At 48.8% G+C, this 21549-nt stretch overlaps 1 protein-coding gene across 23 annotated transcripts in view; it reads right to left on the reverse strand.

Annotated features, from left to right (window-relative positions):
• LOC125710089 (fibroin heavy chain-like) overlaps positions 1 to 21549 on the reverse strand; it is a 576413-nt gene extending 554864 nt beyond the window's left edge. For 20 of the 23 annotated variants that reach the window (XM_048979322.1, XM_048979318.1, XM_048979317.1 and 17 more), the window contains exons 1-6: positions 21016 to 21547; positions 14058 to 14099; positions 13947 to 13988; positions 13557 to 13904; positions 3167 to 3250; positions 2735 to 2860 (exon numbers count right to left, since the gene is read on the reverse strand). In XM_048979322.1, the coding sequence (XP_048835279.1) occupies positions 2735 to 2860; positions 3167 to 3250; positions 13557 to 13904; positions 13947 to 13988; positions 14058 to 14099; positions 21016 to 21507 (1134 nt within the window). In that variant the 5' untranslated portion in view covers positions 21508 to 21547. Of the gene's footprint in view, positions 1 to 2734; positions 2861 to 3166; positions 3251 to 13556; positions 13905 to 13946; positions 13989 to 14057; positions 14100 to 21015 lie in introns of all 23 variants that reach the window. The other 3 variants (XM_048979314.1, XM_048979309.1, XM_048979301.1) reach the window with 2 other exon arrangements.

Consider the following 21549-nt stretch of genomic DNA (forward strand, 5'->3'; position numbering starts at 1 on the left):
GAAGTGTGCACGAGTCATTGTGCTCCCCTCCTCAGTTGGTCTCTGCTCCAAGCACCAGCAACAGTTTAACCAGCACTTCCAGAAATCAGTATTAAGGTTTAATACCATCATCTGTTAGTGTGAATCAGTTGCTGACACTGGATTGGAATTCTGCATTTCAGTAGCAATACATGAGCCCCCTAGTGCCTGCCATTGTTAAAAATCAATGGTACACCCTTGCAAGTGCCCCAGGATGACCAAGTACTTCCATGATATGAAGGTGATGGCAAACCAGGCTGCAATGCTTCCAACCACCACATAGAGGCTGTCAGCCACTCCCCCAAACAGAGGGAACGAGGGTGGGAATCACTCCCGACTACCGTAGTCTGTTGGCACCAAGCCCTGATCCACATACAGGGAGTACCTTCCCTGAAACTGATTCCTTACTGAAAGGAACACCTTGTGTACAACCCCACCAACACATTCCATCTAAGGCAAGGTTTCCCCACAGGGTGCCATTCCAGTCATAAAATCCACAGGCAGCAAGCAGTGTGATGCGGTTGTAGAATTTCTAGGCAATCCAGAAGTGTACCTTGGAGCCAAGGAATAAGCAACTGCACCATTTCAAATACTATTAGTGCTTTATTCAGTCACAAGACAGTGCCCTTGGTCTCCTGCACAACTGCAGTCACCTCATTAGGGGGAAGCAACAGCATGACAAGCAGTGCAGAATATGCCAGGCAAGTTAGGTGGCTCCTTCCATCCAGGGACCATGCAGCTTGGTCCCTATCCCTTCAGAATATACAGCTGTCCAGGCTGACTAGCCGTGGGAGGACCCTGTTGGATAGCAATGGGGCCCAGAACACCTGTGCCTTGAGCACCTGCAAGGGCAAGGAGGGAGGGTGTCTGTCACAGCAACACAATCCACCAGAGCATCTTTTGGTGGAAGCCAAGCGTACCTGCTACACCTGCAAGCCCACAGCTGGCGTCACAGCAGCCACACACCTGGTCATTCCCATCCACAGACACCCACCTGCAATGGGGAATAGCAATTGCTTAGCAGCTGAACTGATCCAGCATCATAATGCTGCAGCTACTGACCTGTTAGCGGCAAGAGGGAAGGAACAAGCCTTGTGTTGAGAATCCACAGGCACAGAAGCCACTGTTGCTCTCAGGCTGCAAGTAATGTACAGCTAGGGGGACACCAAAAGCTGGTCAGCTGCCATCACAGCCAGTTCATTTAAGCACAGAAATCCTGCACAAGTGTCTGTACTCACTGAGCTCCTGCCATCCTGAGAGAACCTGAAAGCATCCAGCTGAAGCTGCAGCTTGTCATCCTGCTTTCTGGGCAGGAACTGGGAGCGGGATCCTGTCACCTTGGCATCAGTCAGGCACCTGAAGGGCAGGCATGTCAAGCAGCATTGCCCAAGCGGCCTCACACAGCCATACAATGTTACTCACCCAGAGTTCTGCACAAAGGCATAGCTAGGGACAGAGGTCACATCAGGGACCAAGGTGGCCACACAGCTGTCCACAAAGACACGCAGGGGCTGACTGTTGCCCACGAGGACAGAGGCTTCAATGTTCAGGACACTTCCCAGGAAGTACACATTGGAGGCCCTCTCATTCTGCCATGCATCTGCACAAAGGGCACATGCACTTGAGGACAAGCCCAGATACAGCAAAGCCAGATATGCTGCATGAACCCCTTGCCTACCATCCATCAGCCTCAGTGAGAAATTCAGTTGTGCCTCAGCTGCCATTGTAGCATAGTAGGGGATCCAGGTTGGCACCAGGGCATTGCTGCTCACATTCTGCTTCCTAAGGAGCAGGCATCATTTAGAATTAAGGTTTCGTGGTATGTCAATGACCACAACAGTGCACAATGAAATGTGTCCCCTGCATTTATATTATGTGACATCATGACACATCAGGGGGAGCTAATTCAGCACCAGGGGAGCAGTGCTTTGGGCGGTACCTTCAGTGTACCCCAGTGGTGCCTTGCTGGTCAGGGACTTGAACCAGCAATCTTTGGTACAAGTGTGCTTCCCTAACCATGAAGCCACCACTGCCCATTTGGGTCAGTCACTGGATGAACAGCTCCTAGGGCTAAGGAACAGCAAAGCTGACAGGGCATCCTCACCTCAAATAGTGACACTCAATGCCAACCACAGCTCCATTGGTCCTCACAATGGGGCTGCCATTAATACCACTGGGGGTGTAGATCAATGCAAAGCTATAGACCAGGGCATCAGCAGTCATCTGGAGAAGAGCAACGTGATTAGGACTAGCATAGCCAACATAGCAACCAATCAGAAGGAAGCCCTCATACCATCAGTGTACTTCCACAGGCCTGCAGCACAGACTGAAACCTCACTGTGCCAGAAGCATCCTGCCCAGTGGGTGCACAACCACCAAGGGTGATGTCTGAAGCATTGATCAGCTGGCCAATAGCTAGAAGGTCCTGTAGCACATCCACCATAACTGAATCCTCCCCACATACAACCCTCACACTATTAGGGTTCACTTGCATTCCAGTCACAGATTTAACCAGAGCAGGAGCAACTTGCTTGCCCAGATAGCCGGTCGCCCCCAACTTGGTAGCCCCTACGCCAACCTGATAGCCGGTCGAAGCCACCTGGGGAGCCCCTACGCCAACCTGGAAGCCGGTCGCCCCCACGCCAACCTGATAGCCGGTCGACCCCACCTGGGCAGCCCCTACGCCAACCTGATAGCCGGTCGCCCCCACACCAACCTGATAGCCGGTCGAAGCCACCTGGGGAGCCCCTACGCCAGCCTGATAGCCGGTCGAAGCCACCTGGGGAGCCCCTACGCCAGCCTGATAGCCGGTCGAAGCCACCTGGGGAGCCCCTACGCCAGCCTGATAGCCGGTCGTAGCCACCTGGGGAGCCCCTACGCCAACCTGGAAGCCGGTCGAAGACACCTGGGGAGCCCCTACGCCAACCTGGAAGCCGGTCGAAGACACCTGGGGAGCCCCTACGCCAACCTGATAGCCGGTCGCCCCCACGCCAACCTGATAGCCGGTCCCCCCCACGCCAACCTGGAAGCCGGTCGCCCCCACCTTGGTAGCCCCTACGCCAACCTGATAGCCGGTTGAAGACACCTGGGGAGCCCCTACGCCAACCTGGAAGCCGGTCGAAGACACCTGGGGAGCCCCTACGCCAACCTGATAGCCGGTCGAAGCCACCTGGGGAGCCCCTACGCCAACCTGGAAGCCGGTCGAAGCCACCTGGGGAGCCCCTACGCCAACCTGATAGCCGGTTGAAGACACCTGGGGAGCCCCTACGCCAACCTGATAGCCGGTCGAAGCCACCTGGGGAGCCCCTACGCCAACCGGATAGCCAGCTGCCACCACCTGGGGAGCACCTAATCCATTTTGATAAACTGCAGCTACTTGAGGGGTCTTCACAAGAAACCCAGACTTCAGTTGAGCTTCACAGCTGCAACCTAAAAGAAGAAGCAGCACTATAACCCCCTCATGCACTGCCATTGTCCTAGAGCTGCTAGTAAAGCACACTGTTAGGTCTGGTTTGCTTGCAGACTATTTTATAGTTGCTGAAATCATCTGCACCCGCCAGGCCTGTTCTGATTTGTCAGTATGGAATCCTCACCATTCAGTGTTAATCAGTCACTGCTTGGGCTCTAACGACTGAAATACATTTTTCTACCAACAGTTACTTTTTTATCAGCAGTTACCAGTTTGGTGCGCTCATGCTATAATTGCCCACAGCAGACATACACTGAGATTTTAGTGGTGTTTTTTTTTGGGGGGGCTTAACAATTTTGACTTTTTGACATGACTGCAAATGGTCAACAGTTATATCTAATATATATTGTATTGCGGGTATATCTACAGCCTACCCGCCGCTTTTATTATTATTTTCCTTAATTTTATTTCTTTCTGACTGCTCAGCAGGGTCGTTGTTAATTGTTAATTCGAGCTCAAGGAGTCTCTCGTCACTTTAGAGGGAGCGCTGAGGTATGAGTCCGCCTGCTTAGTCACGAGGATCCTCTAGGGGCGCTACTGATTACACGTAACTACCAGACCTCACAAGGGAAATGTTCCCTGTGTAGTCAGTGCGTCGACAAAGAAGGAGGCGGTGATTCGGTGAGGGTTATAGCGCCGAGTGTTGGATAAATGGCAGCGCCTGTTAGTCGTCTTGCGAACAAATTATAACTGCTACGAACGGGTGCTGTGATTAAACTTAGATGTAATACAATTTCGCGTAGATGATTTAGTGACTACGTACATTTCCGAATGTTGCGCTATGGCGAAGCACCATGGAAGCGGGTGAAACACCTGTGTTGGAGCAGATGTTACGATTGCTAAGCTAACGGCAGTTATTGGTGTTTTATGTGTATAAGCATTTTCGTTCATATTTCAGTGCTTTATATCATGGTCATATACACTTGTACGGACGCAGCTTTTCGGTACTATACAGACGTTTATTGGCGCCCACAATTTGGTAAGCATGTAAGTAGTAGTGTTAGCAGAATTACGTCGACAGCGCATAACCTTGCCTTCTTGCAGCGGAATAATAATTCTAATGATGAGTACAGCCACTTTGCTCTGTAGCCTTTATCGGCCTAGTTTATTAATCACACGAACAGACACATCGCTTAAGGTACAACACTCCACACTTCGTGAGTGTTAACAGACAGAACAAGAAAGACATTCCCTTATATAGGGGGTGCTGCCAAAAGCATACGCCCTACGAACACTGCCACCTTTTGGTCATGTGTTGGTACAGTTATATGCAATCATACATTTATCAACACTCCCACTTATGATTGACTTGTATACTGTATAACTTTAACCTAGTCAAATAAGCAAACAAAAATGATAATCAAATGCCAAGCATTTACACACCGAACATGACCCTCGCAAATTTCATTTGCTTAAGTTTGGAGATAGGCTTGGTCATAGCATCGGCAACCATGTCATCTGTGGGACAGTAAGTAAGTGTCATCTCCTCGTTCCTTATGGTGGACCTAATAAAGTGATATTTAATGTCCACATGTTTACATCTTTGCCTGGACACAGGGTTCCTAACAAGTGCAATAGTCCCCTGGTTGTCCTCATAAACAACTGTTTTCATGTATACATGGGTATCTATACCTTTCAGCAGTTGCTCCAAATAAATACACTCCTGTATTGTTAGAGCTAGAGCCATGTATTCGGCTTCACACGTTGACAGGGCTACTGTGGGTTGCTTTTTGGTCTTCCAAGAGATCAATGAACTGTCTTTAGCCATACTCACACAATAACCGCTCACGCTACGCCTGCCACTGGTGTCTGCCCCCCAGTCTGCGTCACTATAAGCTATGAGGCCTAAACTTTCGCCGCTCTTTCTGAAACAGAGCTGTCGGTCTGCAGTCCCCTTGAGATAACGTAAAACATGTTTCACTGTAGTCCAGTGCTCGTCTGTGGGGTTTGCAAAATGCTGTGATAACTTGCTTACCACGAAACATAGGTCAGGTCGTGTACAGGTAGCCAAGTATATGAGGCCGCCCACAGCCTCTCTATATTTCCTCACATCAGTCATCTTAGGTGCATCCACGGAATAGTCTATCTTTTGGTCACATGGTGTTTCCCTAGTTCTACACTCCTGCATGTCAAAACGATTCAAGATCTTTCCGACATACTTCTCTTGTGACATTTTTATGCAACCATCAGACTGGTCAAAGTCTATGCCTAGGAAATGCTTTAACCCGCCTAGATCCTTCATCTTAAACCTAGTGGAAAGCACGGTCTTCACCTGTCCCAGACTCTTGGTGTTGTTGGCTGCAATGATAAGATCATCCACCCAAATAACAACTATTACTTTACCTGTTTGTTTGGATTCTTTTGTATACACACAGTAGTCTGCTGGGTTCTGTGTAAAACCATCCTCAACTAGACATGTGTGAAGCATCTCATTCCAATTACGTCCCGACTGTTTCAAGCCGTAAATGGACCTTTTTAACTTACACACAAGCCCCTTTCCTCCCTTCTCGTAACCCTCCGGCTGTTCCATATAGATGTCACGATCGATGGGTGCATGCAGATAGGCTGTTTTTACATCCATTTGATGTAGTATCAAGTTCTCTTGAGCTGCCTTCTGCATCACTACGCGCATACTGGTCAGATTGGCTGTAGGTGAAAATGTCTCACCATAATCTATCCCTGCCTTCTGACTATATCCTTTTGCTACGAATCTAGCCTTGTATCGGTGATGTCCGTCACTGTCCTCCTTAATGGAATATACCCATTTACCCCCCACTGTCTCTCTGCCCTCTGGTAACGTAGTCAAGGTAAAGGTCTGGTTGTCCTCTAAAGACTGAAACTCCTCATCCATTGCTCTCTTCCATTCCTCTGACTCAGTTGATGCCATAGCCTCTTTAAAAGTTAGTGGAATACCACAAACAGCTCGGTAGCAATAGTCCATGCTAGTGAGTGTGCTGTCGTCCTCGTCACTATCCTCCTGACTATAATCCTTCAGATACCCTGGAGGTTTACGCTCTCTGATGGGATATTTCCCTCTGCTTGAGGCCTGTGACGTCACCCTAGGGAGTTTCTCGCCATCACCCTCTACTGACTGTGGATTATCAGTCTGTATATCAGTGTTGAGGGTACTAGACTGTGGTGTCTGTCTATCTTTACTATTTACTATGGGGTCCAGTTCTAGTTCCTTAGTCTGAGTCTCGTTTTCGCAGGTTGTCTTTGTGATAAATTTTACTAATCTGTGCTTTTGTACTTTATGTTTACCGGGGTAGTAGACTAGGAAGGCGGGGCTACCTTTGTCATGTCCTATGAACAGTCCCTTCTCGCACCTAGAATCTAATTTACCCCCGTCTGGTTGATAGGCATAGCACACAGACCCAAACTTGTACATTTTGGCTAGATCACACTTTTTTCCCGTCAGTGCTGTGTAAGGTGTAGTACCCGTGTACTTGTTAAAGCACCGATTCCTGGTGTAGGCAGCTTCCTGAACGGCATAATGCCAAAGGCTTTTGGGCAGACCACTGTCAATGAGCTTACACCTTGCCATTTCAAAAAGAGTGCGTCCCTCCCTCTCTGCTATCCCGTTCTGGTGAGGCGAGTAGGGACAAGACGTCTCGTGTTTGATTTTATTCTTTCTCAGTAGTGTCTGAAACTCTCTATTGATGAACTCAGTCCCGTTATCTGATCGAATGCATTTTATGCTGCCGTAAGGCGCTACATCGGCCAGGAACTTCTCAGTGGCCTGAACTGAATCACTCTTTGCTTTGAGAAAGTAAACGAACACCGCCCCTGTGCATACATCTGTGAAAGATTGCATATACTTGAAACCTTCTATTGATCCGTTGCTTACTGGACCAGCTAGATCCGTGTTCACCAGCTCAAGTGGTGCCTTTACTTTGTCGGTTGGCTCTCTGTTTCTTGTTTGAGTAAACTTACCCTCTATACATACACTACATTCTTTATCAGGTCTACGCTTTGCACCTTTAATGTGCATGCCTATTGTTACTTCCTGCAATTTCAATATGTCCTCGTAGTTACAATGACCCATGATCTCGTGCCATGTCTGGATATCATGGCTGACATAACACACATCATTTTCATCACCCTCAGTTTGCAAGTAGTACATTCTCTTACACACATGAATGTTAAACCTTGCGCCACCAGGCGCCACAAGAACATTTTTACCTTCGTCAAAGAACACCTTGGCACCATTAGCGGTGGCACTCTTAACTGAGAAAAGTTCTTGTGGGAAGGAAGGGATGTAGAGGGCGCTTTTTAACGTCACTGTACATCGGCGTCCCTCGCTGTCGATGAGGCACACCTGTGCGTCTCCCCTGCCCTGTGCCAACCCGTAGGTGCGCTTCCCGTCTGCCAGCTCCATGCTGTGCCTCTCGGGCCTAAAGGTGCTATCAAAGTTCTTGAACCGGCTCCTGACGTTGATTATGTGGGATGACGCGCCCGTGTCGACGAGCAGCCCTTTTCTCTGGATCGGTAGCTGTTGCCCTGACTGGTTGGCCTCTTCTGCCTGCGCCCCGAAAGTGAAGTCTTCTCTTCCCGCGGCTTCCCGCCCGCCATCTCGCCCGCGACTGGCCTTACTGCTGTCGCCACCACGGTCGCCATCTTGGGCACACGCGCACCGAGAGCCCTGTGCACGTTCCTTCTTTCTACACGCTTTATCTGTGTGACCCGTGGTTTTGCAGAAACTACACCAAACTTTCTTTGTGCAGTTATTTTTCCGGTGGCCTTTTTCTCCGCATCGCCAACACACTAGATCTGTCACGTGTGCGTCCTTCTTTTTTGGCGCCGCCTGGGCCTTCAGGACTCGCTCTCCCGCTTCCTCGGCGGTTGGGTCTGAATCTTCCGATGCTTCAAAGTTTCGCAACTTGGCTTTAAACTCTCCCAACTTCATATCCGCTGAACCATGTGTAACCATCAGCGTGAACGGCTTGTACTTTTCTGGTAGTCCCCTCATAACCATCGCCATCATCAGTCCCTCACTTGGTGCTTCACCCGCACCTCTGAGCGCCGTAATGATTTGCTCTGCTCTGATAATGTATTCGGTTACGGTCTCTGTGTTCGTTTTCTTCAGCGAAGTAAGTGTTATATACAGGGAGACAATTCGTGGCCTACCTTTACCGATGTAGTGTTCTCGTAACACTCGGAGACTCTCTCTGCCTTTGTCTTTAGTGTCTCTGAATATCAGTCCCAAGCTCGTATTGTCGAGTAATGGCGCGAGCGCGCAATATGCATCCGCATTAAGCTTGTCCTCTTGGGTCTGTTCTTCCACCGTTAGAGGTGCAGCAGGCTCGTTCAGGATTGTCTGTTTCAGGCCAACACTGTGCATGCAGCACAACATTCTTTCTTCCCAGAGCTCATACTCCTCTGCTCTCCCGTCGAACGTAGGCCATTTGGTCTTGCTTCTGTTCGTCATGGCTTTCTGTGTCTGTAGCTCAGCTTAACTCCCGTTTCGGCTTACATTTAGCTCTCCGGTTCTCTCGCCGCTAAACTAGCTATCACTTTCAGTCAACTACTGTAGCTACTTCTTGACGCGCTAGTAACTAACCGTCTTGCTATCGCACATGTCTGCCTTTTCCTGGGCCCATAACCTGTTAGCAGAATTACGTCGACAGCGCATAACCTTGCCTTCTTGCAGCGGAATAATAATTCTAATGATGAGTACAGCCACTTTGCTCTGTAGCCTTTATCGGCCTAGTTTATTAATCACACGAACAGACACATCGCTTAAGGTACAACACTCCACACTTCGTGAGTGTTAACAGACAGAACAAGAAAGACATTCCCTTATATAGGGGGTGCTGCCAAAAGCATACGCCCTACGAACACTGCCACCTTTTGGTCATGTGTTGGTACAGTTATATGCAATCATACATTTATCAACAAGTAGGTATAAGGTATCGATGAGAGGCATGTTGTGACGCCAAAAAGTTGCAATGTGTATAAATCCGGAGTATCCTTCATGTCACTAAACGTGTCGAACTTTAAACTTCAGAAAGTACCGCCACACCGCTAGTGTCTTTTTTTCTTTTATCCACAATATCTCCTCTTTCGAAAGATGTTGCGGCTGTTGAGCTGTCCATTCCTTCACCGTCACTTCAGTGCTTATAAAACTCTTCCCTGATTTACAGAAACGGCCGCATGTGGTGTGCTCCACTAAGCAAATTTACTCAACGTAATGATATATTTATAGAAAATTTGAACAAAGTCGTCATTATAATGCTGCTAGTAAAATCAATCTTTAAATTTGTTTATTGTGTTATGATGTTACCTTCCAATAAACCTATAATAATGCGGAAATATCGTAAGGAGAAAATTAATTTTGATACAGTACACCTACCTAACAAGCATTATGGACTAGCCTAGTCTACCTTAACATGCTTTGAACATTTACATTAGCTTTCAATTGTGCAAAATAACACAAATCCTATTTTATCCATCCATCCATTTTCCAAACCGCTTATCCTATTGGGTCGCGGGGGGGTCCGGAGCCAATCCCGGAAGCAATGGGCACGAGGCAGGGAACAACCCAGGATGGGGGGCCAGCCCATCGCAGGGCACACTCACACACCATTCACTCACGCATGCACTCCTATGGGCAACTTAGCAACTCCAATTAGCCTCAGCATGTTTTTCGACTGTGGGGGGAAACCGGAGTACCCGCAGGAAACCCCACGACGACATGGGGAGAACATGCAAACTCCGCACACTCGACTCAAACCCGGAACTCCCAGAGGTGTGAGGCAACAGTGCTAACCATTGCACCACCATGCCGCCATTGCGCCACCATTTAATACTTATTAAAACATTAAAATACTGTTAATTTAAAGTGACACTATATGTAGCTGCACGTTTTATGTGCAAGTTAAATAAAAATGTTAAAAAATTGATGCTTTCTAGAATATAGTTATCGTAAGGAGAAAATCCATTTTAATACAGTAGACCTACCCTAACAAGCATTATGGACTAGCCTAGCCTACCTTAAAAACATGCTTTGAAAACTTACATTAGCCTACAATTGTGCAAAATTAATGCCAATCCTATTTAACAAAATGTCTAATGTCCCATTTAAGTTATTGAACATGCTGAAAATCAAAAACATTCCCCATCGCAAGGTCAAAACAGACCATCGTAACCTGGGAAGCATATGTAGTGCTGATCCAAATGCTAGAAATGGACGACCAGATTGAAAATGTAAAATTGCAGACTCTTTTGATCAGAGGAATCATTAGCACCATTTCTTGCTGTGACCACTAGTTTGTTGTAAATGTACACAGTATTTTTTACTGTAAGACAGGATATTGCACATTTCCCTGATTGATTTGAAAGGGAAACATTGCATGACAAGCACAAAGTTCTTAGCCACTAAAATCAAGGTGGACTGTTACACATCTAGGATGTGCCTTTGCTTGATGCAGCAAGTGTTGACAGAAAATACTGCAGGTGTATTTGATTCATAGCGAAGTGTGCACGAGTCATTGTGCTCCCCTCCTCAGTTGGTCTCTGCTCCAAGCACCAGCAACAGTTTAACCAGCACTTCCAGAAATCAGTATTAAGGTTTAATACCATCATCTGTTAGTGTGAATCAGTTGCTGACACTGGATTGGAATTCTGCATTTCAGTAGCAATACATGAGCCCCCTAGTGCCTGCCATTGTTAAAAATCAATGGTACACCCTTGCAAGTGCCCCAGGATGACCAAGTACTTCCATGATATGAAGGTGATGGCAAACCAGGCTGCAATGCTTCCAACCACCACATAGAGGCTGTCAGCCACTCCCCCAAACAGAGGGAACGAGGGTGGGAATCACTCCCGACTACCGTAGTCTGTTGGCACCAAGCCCTGATCCACATACAGGGAGTACCTTCCCTGAAACTGATTCCTTACTGAAAGGAACACCTTGTGTACAACCCCACCAACACATTCCATCTAAGGCAAGGTTTCCCCACAGGGTGCCATTCCAGTCATAAAATCCACAGGCAGCAAGCAGTGTGATGCGGTTGTAGAATTTCTAGGCAATCCAGAAGTGTACCTTGGAGCCAAGGAATAAGCAACTGCACCATTTCAAATACTATTAGTGCTTTATTCAGTCACAAGACAGTGCCCTTGGTCTCCTGCACAACTGCAGTCACCTCATTAGGGGGAAGCAACAGCATGACAAGCAGTGCAGAATATGCCAGGCAAGTTAGGTGGCTCCTTCCATCCAGGGACCATGCAGCTTGGTCCCTATCCCTTCAGAATATACAGCTGTCCAGGCTGACTAGCCGTGGGAGGACCCTGTTGGATAGCAATGGGGCCCAGAACACCTGTGCCTTGAGCACCTGCAAGGGCAAGGAGGGAGGGTGTCTGTCACAGCAACACAATCCACCAGAGCATCTTTTGGTGGAAGCCAAGCGTACCTGCTACACCTGCAAGCCCACAGCTGGCGTCACAGCAGCCACACACCTGGTCATTCCCATCCACAGACACCCACCTGCAATGGGGAATAGCAATTGCTTAGCAGCTGAACTGATCCAGCATCATAATGCTGCAGCTACTGACCTGTTAGCGGCAAGAGGGAAGGAACAAGCCTTGTGTTGAGAATCCACAGGCACAGAAGCCACTGTTGCTCTCAGGCTGCAAGTAATGTACAGCTAGGGGGACACCAAAAGCTGGTCAGCTGCCATCACAGCCAGTTCATTTAAGCACAGAAATCCTGCACAAGTGTCTGTACTCACTGAGCTCCTGCCATCCTGAGAGAACCTGAAAGCATCCAGCTGAAGCTGCAGCTTGTCATCCTGCTTTCTGGGCAGGAACTGGGAGCGGGATCCTGTCACCTTGGCATCAGTCAGGCACCTGAAGGGCAGGCATGTCAAGCAGCATTGCCCAAGCGGCCTCACACAGCCATACAATGTTACTCACCCAGAGTTCTGCACAAAGGCATAGCTAGGGACAGAGGTCACATCAGGGACCAAGGTGGCCACACAGCTGTCCACAAAGACACGCAGGGGCTGACTGTTGCCCACGAGGACAGAGGCTTCAATGTTCAGGACACTTCCCAGGAAGTACACATTGGAGGCCCTCTCATTCTGCCATGCATCTGCACAAAGGGCACATGCACTTGAGGACAAGCCCAGATACAGCAAAGCCAGATATGCTGCATGAACCCCTTGCCTACCATCCATCAGCCTCAGTGAGAAATTCAGTTGTGCCTCAGCTGCCATTGTAGCATAGTAGGGGATCCAGGTTGGCACCAGGGCATTGCTGCTCACATTCTGCTTCCTAAGGAGCAGGCATCATTTAGAATTAAGGTTTCGTGGTATGTCAATGACCACAACAGTGCACAATGAAATGTGTCCTCTGCATTTATATTATGTGACATCATGACACATCAGGGGGAGCTAATTCAGCACCAGGGGAGCAGTGCTTTGGGCGGTACCTTCAGTGTACCCCAGTGGTGCCTTGCTGGTCAGGGACTTGAACCAGCAATCTTTGGTACAAGTGTGCTTCCCTAACCATGAAGCCACCACTGCCCATTTGGGTCAGTCACTGGATGAACAGCTCCTAGGGCTAAGGAACAGCAAAGCTGACAGGGCATCCTCACCTCAAATAGTGACACTCAATGCCAACCACAGCTCCATTGGTCCTCACAATGGGGCTGCCATTAATACCACTGGGGGTGTAGATCAATGCAAAGCTATAGACCAGGGCATCAGCAGTCATCTGGAGAAGAGCAACGTGATTAGGACTAGCATAGCCAACATAGCAACCAATCAGAAGGAAGCCCTCATACCATCAGTGTACTTCCACAGGCCTGCAGCACAGACTGAAACCTCACTGTGCCAGAAGCATCCTGCCCAGTGGGTGCACAACCACCAAGGGTGATGTCTGAAGCATTGATCAGCTGGCCAATAGCTAGAAGGTCCTGTAGCACATCCACCATAACTGAATCCTCCCCACATACAACCCTCACACTATTAGGGTTCACTTGCATTCCAGTCACAGATTTAACCAGAGCAGGAGCAACTTGCTTGCCCAGATAGCCGGTCGCCCCCAACTTGGTAGCCCCTACGCCAACCTGATAGCCGGTCGAAGCCACCTGGGGAGCCCCTACGCCAACCTGGAAGCCGGTCGCCCCCACGCCAACCTGATAGCCGGTCGACCCCACCTGGGCAGCCCCTACGCCAACCTGATAGCCGGTCGCCCCCACGCCAGCCTGATAGCCGGTCGAAGCCACCTGGGGAGCCCCTACGCCAACCTGGAAGCCGGTCGAAGCCACCTGGGGAGCCCCTACGCCAACCTGGAAGCCGGTCGAAGACACCTGGGGAGCCCCTACGCCAACCTGGAAGCCGGTCGAAGACACCTGGGGAGCCCCTACGCCAACCTGGAAGCCGGTCGAAGACACCTGGGGAGCCCCTACGCCAACCTGATAGCCGGTCGCCCCCACCTTGGTAGCCCCTACGCCAACCTGATAGCCGGTCGAAGACACCTGGGGAGCCCCTACGCCAACCTGATAGCCGGTCGAAGACACCTGGGGAGCCCCTACGCCAACCTGATAGCCGGTCGCCCCTACGCCAACCTGATAGCCGGTCGCCCCCACCTGGGGAGCCCCTACGCCAACCTGATAGCCGGTCCCCCCCACGCCAACCTGGAAGCCAGTCGCCCCCACCTTGGTAGCCCCTACGCCAACCTGATAGCCGGTTGAAGACACCTGGGGAGCCCCTACGCCAACCTGGAAGCCGGTTGAAGCCACCTGGGGAGCCCCTACGCCAACCGGATAGCCAGCTGCCACCACCTGGGGAGCCCCTACGTCAACCTGGAAGCCGGTCGAAGCCACCTGGGGAGCCCCTGCGCCAACCTGGAAGCCGGTCGAAGCCACCTGGGGAGCCCCTACGCCAACCGGATAGCCAGCTGCCACCACCTGGGGAGCACCTAATCCATTTTGATAAACTGCAGCTACTTGAGGGGTCTTCACAAGAAACCCAGACTTCAGTTGAGCTTCACAGCTGCAACCTAAAAGAAGAAGCAGCACTATAACCCCCTCATGCACTGCCATTGTCCTAGAGCTGCTAGTAAAGCACACTGTTAGGTCTGGTTTGCTTGCAGACTATTTTATAGTTGCTGAAATCATCTGCACCCGCCAGGCCTGTTCTGATTTGTCAGTATGGAATCCTCACCATTCAGCGTTAATCAGTCACTGCTTGGGCTCTAACGACTGAAATACATTTTTCTACCAAGAGTTACTTTTTTATCAGCAGTTACCAGTTTGGTGCGCTCATGCTATAATTGCCCACAGCAGACATACACTGAGATTTTTGTGGTGTTTTTTTGGGTTTTTTTTTTTTTTTTTTTTTAACAATTTTGACTTTTTGACATGACTGCAAATGGTCAACAGTTATATCTAACATATATTGTATTGCGGGTATATCTACAGCCTACCCGCCGCTTTTATTATTATTTTCCTTAATTTTATTTCTTTCTGACTGCTCAGCAGGGTCGTCGTTAATTGTTAATTCGAGCTCAAGGAGTCTCTCGTCACTTTAGAGGGAGCGCTGAGGTATGAGCCCGCCTGCTAAGTCACGAGGATCCTCTAGGGGCGCTACTGATTACACGTAACTACCAGACCTCACAAGGGAAATGTTCCCTGTGTAGTCAGTGCGTCGACAAAGAAGGAGGCGGTGATTCGGTGAGGGTTATAGCGCCGAGTGTTGGATAAATGGCAGCGCCTGTTAGTCGTCTTGCGAACAAATCACAACTGCTACGAACGGGTGCTGTGATTAAACTTAGATGTAATACAATTTCGCGTAGATGATTTAGTGACTACGTACATTTCCGAATGTTGCGCTATGGCGAAGCACCATGGAAGCGGGTGAAACACCTGTGTTGGAGCAGCTGTTACGGTTGCTAAGCTAATGGCAGTTATTGGTGTTTTATGTGTATAAGCATTTCCGTTCATATTTCAGTGCTTTATATCATGGTCATATACACTTGTACGGACGCAGCTTTTCGGTAATATACAGACGTTTATTGGCGCCCACAATTTGGTAAGCATGTAAGTAGTAGGTATAAGGTATCGATGAGAGGCATGTTGTGACGCCAAAAAGTTGCAATGTGTATAAATCCGGAGTATCCTTCATGTCACTAAACGTGTCGAACTTTAAACTTCAGAAAGTACCGCCACACCGCTAGTGTCTTTTTTTCTTTTATCCACAATATCTCCTCTTTCGAAAGATGTTGCGGCTGTTGAGCTGTCCATTCCTTCACCGCCACTTCAGTGCTTATAAAACTCTTCCCTGATTTACAGAAACGGCCGCATGTGGTGTGCTCCACTAAGCAAATTTACTCAACGTAATGATATATTTATAGAAAATTTGAACAAAGTCGTCATTATAATGCTGCTAGTAAAATTAATCTTTAAATTTGTTTATTGTGTTATGATGTTACCTTCCAATAAACCTATAATAATGCGGAAATATCGTAAGGAGAATTCATTTTGATACAGTACACCTACCCTAACAAGCATTATGGACTAGCCTAGCCTACCTTAACATGCTTTGAACACTTGCATTAGCTTTCAATTGTGCAAAATAATTAGCACAAATCCTATTTTATAATAAAATGTAGAATATCTCATTTACCAGAGTTGGGAACAAGTCCAGACATGCAAGTCGCGAGTCGAGTCCGAAGTCCTAAACTTTGATCCCTTGACCAAATATGGTATTTTATTACTGGGTAATAAGTATTTTTCCGAAATTATAAATGCTTCTTAAGAGGTGTATTTATTTGTCAGCAGCAAGTGCAACTAAACTTAATCAGAGGGAAAAGAGGAGTGCTGATGTTGAATTTCATAGTAAATATTAACCCAGTACAACAGCATTATTTTTGTTGCTGTCCTTTTTTGTTATACTCAACCTCATCTCTTACTGAACCATCCATCCAAACCGCAGGGGGGGTCGGAGGAAACCCCACGATGACATGGGGAGAACATGCAAACTCCGCACACATGTGACGGAGACTCCAGGCGGAGACCCGAACCCGGGCCCCAGAGGTGTGAGGCAACAGCGCTAACCATTGTACCACCATGCCGCCCCATCATACTGAACCAAAGCTTATCAAATAAAATACATTAAAATACTGTTAATTTAAAGTGACACTATATGTAGCTGCACGTTTTATGTGTAAGTTAAATAAAAATGTAAAAAAAATGATGCTTTCTAATAATCTGTGTGCTGTATGTGAATGTGTTAGGGCATTTTTCACTATTTTCAGAATTTTTCAAATCAAACAACCAGTTAATTGAAAAAAAAATAATACACAAATTGTTTCATAATAAAAATAAACATTAACCACATTCAAAATGATACAATACAGAACAATTATCTCCACGTTCAGGTGAATTAAATATCAAAGATTCATTGCTACAAGTAGAAATCTGCAAGAGCCACTTGAGATGTAGCAAAATCCTCCCCTCTCTTGGGACTCCTTGGTGACAGAATGATCTGAGGATCCTTGAGAACCAGCTAGAGGGTCGTCAGCTGAAAGCCATCCTTCCTTGGTGTTTCGTCCCTTTTGCTCTAAACATTTACGTTTATATTTCAGTGCTTGTTCGTGTTGCCCACTATTTCATAGTGATTGGAAGGTGTTTACAATGTAATTCGTTATGGTTGACAATGGGAATTGATGTATGTGAACGGTTGAGTTTAGGGCATACTGAGTTATATGAGCAGGAAGAGTATACTGTCTTCTGCAGTTTTATATTGTTTTATATCATTAATATTACTAACAATTATAAATTAAGTATATTATTAATGCTGTGTGGTCTCGTTTATAAAACTTTGCGTAGAACTCATACTAAAAGTGTACCTGCGCCCAAAACACGAAAATGACGTATAATGATTTATGAAAACTTGCGAGAAATATACGCCTTATGAATCGCAATCTAGTTCACGTACAGTAAGGTTCAGGGGAGGGGTTGCCCTGCAGGTCCAGCACGTCGCATGTTGCTCCCTTCGACTCCGCCTCCCGGACCTGGCCACTCCCCCGATCTTCGAGGCTGCTTCCGGATCTAGGACTGAAAAAGTCGTGGCGGGAGAGTAGCGGGAGCTCTGCTCATTGTTGCTTTGTTTGGTTTGCTTGCATACGACAGATTTTTGGTTTCCGACTTTTGCTTTGCCCTTCTGTACCTTTGCCTTTAGTTTGATTGCCTCCTGGTTTTGATCTCTTGCCTTCCTACCGACTCCTCTCTTTGCCTCGCCCCTCGGATACTGTGTCTCGGCTTTTTGGTGTTTCCTGTATGTTCGTGTCTGTTAAGTGCGCAAGGAGTGACTGCCCATTTGTTTATGCGTGTGGTTTACTGTATTTTTTTGGTGAGGGAGTCAGATTTAGTTTTGTGTCATTTTGTTTTCCTGTTTTCATTTTGTTTAGAATTAGCTTAGGTTGAGACGTGTTCGTTAGCGCTGTTCGTTTATCGTTTTGGCCGTGTCACTCCCGAAGTCTGTTGCCCTACTGTTTGTGAAAGTGTTTGTGAATAAATATTTAAAAAAATACAAAAAAAGATCCCTTTGTTTCCCGTGTTCCCTTTTCCCATCCCCTGGTTGTCTCGTTTTCCCCTCTCCTTTCCCTTTACCTTCCTCAACCCTAGACTGAGGATCGTAACAGAAATTAGGAGCTCGTCCGTTCCTTTCCATTTTCCGGTGTTTGTCTGGCGGTTTATTTTGTTTGGGGGGGTGTGTGGTTGTGTAGTGGAAATGGCTCAGGTCGACCTCGTTGCTTTCATCCTCTATCCCACACTGGAACAGTTCGATAAGTGCCGTAAGGACGATCTGCTAGGAATAGCAGAGTTCTTTAATGTTTCGGTCCCCGCTGAAGCCTCTAAGCGTTGCAGGACGACCTGATATCCTACCCGAGTTAGGTGGCTCGCCGAGTGTTGCACCCACTCCCGTACGGTTGACGGCTACAGCGGAAGCCGGCGGCGTTGATCTGGGGACAGGGATCCGCATGGATCTCTGCGATCCACACTCAACCAGGGAGGATCTGCTGCTGACAATTCGGCTTAGGGAGCTGGAACTGGAGATAAGGTAGGAGTACCAGGCTCAGTTACTCCATGTCCAGGAAGTGGAGGTTGAGGCAGACAAGGTGGCATTGCGCAGAATGAGTATGGGTGAACAAAAACCTATGCCCCTTCCGCGTAAAGTACAATCACCAAGTACAGCCCCTCCAGCCGGCCTGCCCGCCCGTGACCAGGCTGATGCCCCAGACACTCCTCGGTCTAGCCTTCGTTCTCCCTCAGGTTCACCAGTCTCCCAGGAAATTGGAGGTGGAAATTCTGGCTTTGATGTCAGTCGTCATATTGCTCTTGTTCCTGTGCTTCGGGAAAATGAGGTGGATGCTTATTTCGCTATATTTGAGAGGATTGCTACGACCTTGAACTGGCCTAGACATTTGTGGTCACTGCTTCTGCAATGCAAGTTAGTGGTGTGGCTGTAGAATTTCTAGGCAATCCAGAAGTGTACCTGGGAGCCAAGGAATAAGCGATGACTGCACCATTTCAAATACTAGTGGTTTATTCAGTCACAAGACAGTGCCCTTGGTCTCCTGCACAACTGCAGTCACCTCATTAGGGGGAAGCAACAGCATGACAAGCAGTGCAGAATATGCCAGGCAAGTTAGGTGGCTCCTTCCATCCAGGGACCATGCAGCTTGGTCCCTATCCCTTCAGAATATACAGCTGTCCAGGCTGACTAGCCGTGGGAGGACCCTGTTGGATAGCAATGGGGCCCAGAACACCTGTGCCTTGAGCACCTGCAAGGGCAAGGAGGGAGGGTGTCTCAGTCACAGCAACACAAGCCACCAGAGCATCTTTTGGTGGAAGCCAAGCGTACCTGCTACACCTGCAAGCCCACAGCTGGCGTCACAGCAGCCACACACCTGGTCATTCCCATCCACAGACACCCACCTGCAATTGGGAATAGCAATTGCTTAGCAGCTGAACTGATCCAGCATCATAATGCTGCAGCTACTGACCTGTTAGCGGCAAGAGAGAAGGAACAAGCCTTGTGTTGGGAATCCACAGGCACAGAAGCCACTGTTGCTCTCAGGCTGCAAGTAATGTACAGCTAGGGGGACACCAGAAGCTGGTCAGCTGCCATCACAGCCAGTTCATTTAAGCACAGAAATCCTGCACAAGTGCCTGTACTCACTGAGCTCCTGCCATCCTGAGAGAACCTGAAAGCATCCAGCTGAAGCTGCAGCTTGTCATCCTGCTTCCTGGGCAGGAACTGGGAGCGGGATCCTGTCACCTTGGCATCAGTCAGGCACCTGAAGGGCAGGCATGTCAAGCAGCATTGCCCAAGCGGCCTCACACAGCCATACAATGTTACTCACCCAGAGTTCTGCACAAAGGCATAGCTAGGGACAGAGGTCACATCAGGGACCAAGGTGGCCACACAGCTGTCCACAAAGACACGCAGGGGCTGACTGTTGCCCACAAGGACAGAGGCTTCAATGTTCAGGACACTTCCCAGGAAGTACACATTGGAGGCCCTCTCATTCTGCCATGCATCTGCACAAAGGGCACATACACTTGAGGACAAGCCCACTGAGTAAAGCCAGATATGCTGCATGAACCCCTTGCCTACCATCCATCAGCCTCAGTGAGAAATTCAGTTGTGCCTCAGCCGCCATTGTAGCATAGTAGGGGATCCAGGTTGGCACCAGGGCATTGCTGCTCACATTCTGCTTCCTAAGGAGCAGGCATCATTTAGAATTAAGGTTTCGTGGTATGTCAATGACCACAACAGTGCACAATGAAATGTGTCCTCTGCATTTATATTATGTGACATCATGACACATCAGGGGGAGCTAATTCAGCACCAGGGGAGCAGTGCTTTGGGCGGTACCTTCAGCGTACCCCAGTGGTGCCTTGCTGGTCAGGGACTTGAACCAGCAATCTTTGGTACAAGTGTGCTTCCCTAACCATGAAGCCACCACTGCCCATTTGGGTCAGTCACTGGATGAACAGCTCCTAGGGCTAAGGAACAGCAAAGCTGACGGGGCATCCTCACCTCAAATAGTGACACTCAATGCCAACCACAGCACCATTGGTCCTCACAATGGGGCTGCCATTAATACCACTGGGGGTGTAGATCAATGCAAAGCTATAGACCAGGGCATCAGCAGTCATCTGGAGAAGAGCAACGTGATTAGGACTAGCATAGCCAACATAGCAACCAATCAGAAGGAAGCCCTCATACCATCAGTGTACTTCCACAGGCCTGCAGCACAGACTGAAACCTCACTGTGCCAGAAGCATCCTGCCCAGTGGGTGCACAACCACCAAGGGTGATGTCTGAAGCATTGATCAGCTGGCCAATAGCTAGAAGGTCCTGTAGCACATCCACCATAACCGAATCCTCCCCACATACAACCCTCACACTATCAGGGTTCACTTGCATTCCAGTCACAGATTTAACCAGAGCAGGAGCAACTTGCTTGCCCAGATAGCCGGCCGCCCCCACCTTGGTAGCCCCTAAGCCAACCTGGAAGCCGGTCGCCCCCACCTGGGGAGCCCCTACGCCAACCTGATAGCCGGTCGCCCCCACCTGGGCAGCCCCTACGCCAACCTGGAAGCCAGTCGAAGCCACCTGGGGAGCCCCTACGCCAGCCTGATAGCCGGTCGAAGCCACCTGGGGAGCCCCTACGCCAGCCTGATAGCCGGTCGAAGCCACCTGGGGAGCCCCTACGCCAACCTGGAAGCCGGTCGAAGACACCTGGGGAGCCCCTACGCCAACCTGATAGCCGGTCGAAGACACCTGGGGAGCCCCTACGCCAACCTGATAGCTGGTCGAAGCCACCTGGGGAGCCCCTACCCCAACCTGATAGCCAGCTGCCACCACCTGGGGAGCACCTAATCCATTTTGATAAACTGCAGCCACTTGAGGGGTCTTCACAAGAAACCCAGACTTCAGTTGAGCTTCACAGCTGCAACCTAAAAGAAGAAGCAGCACTATAACCCCCTCATGCATTGCCATTGTCCCAGAGCTGCTAGTAAAGCACACTGTTAGGTCTGGTTT

The sequence above is a fragment of the Brienomyrus brachyistius genome, chromosome 16 (assembly GCF_023856365.1).
Source record: "Brienomyrus brachyistius isolate T26 chromosome 16, BBRACH_0.4, whole genome shotgun sequence".
Classification (NCBI taxonomy): Eukaryota; Metazoa; Chordata; class Actinopteri; order Osteoglossiformes; family Mormyridae; genus Brienomyrus; species Brienomyrus brachyistius.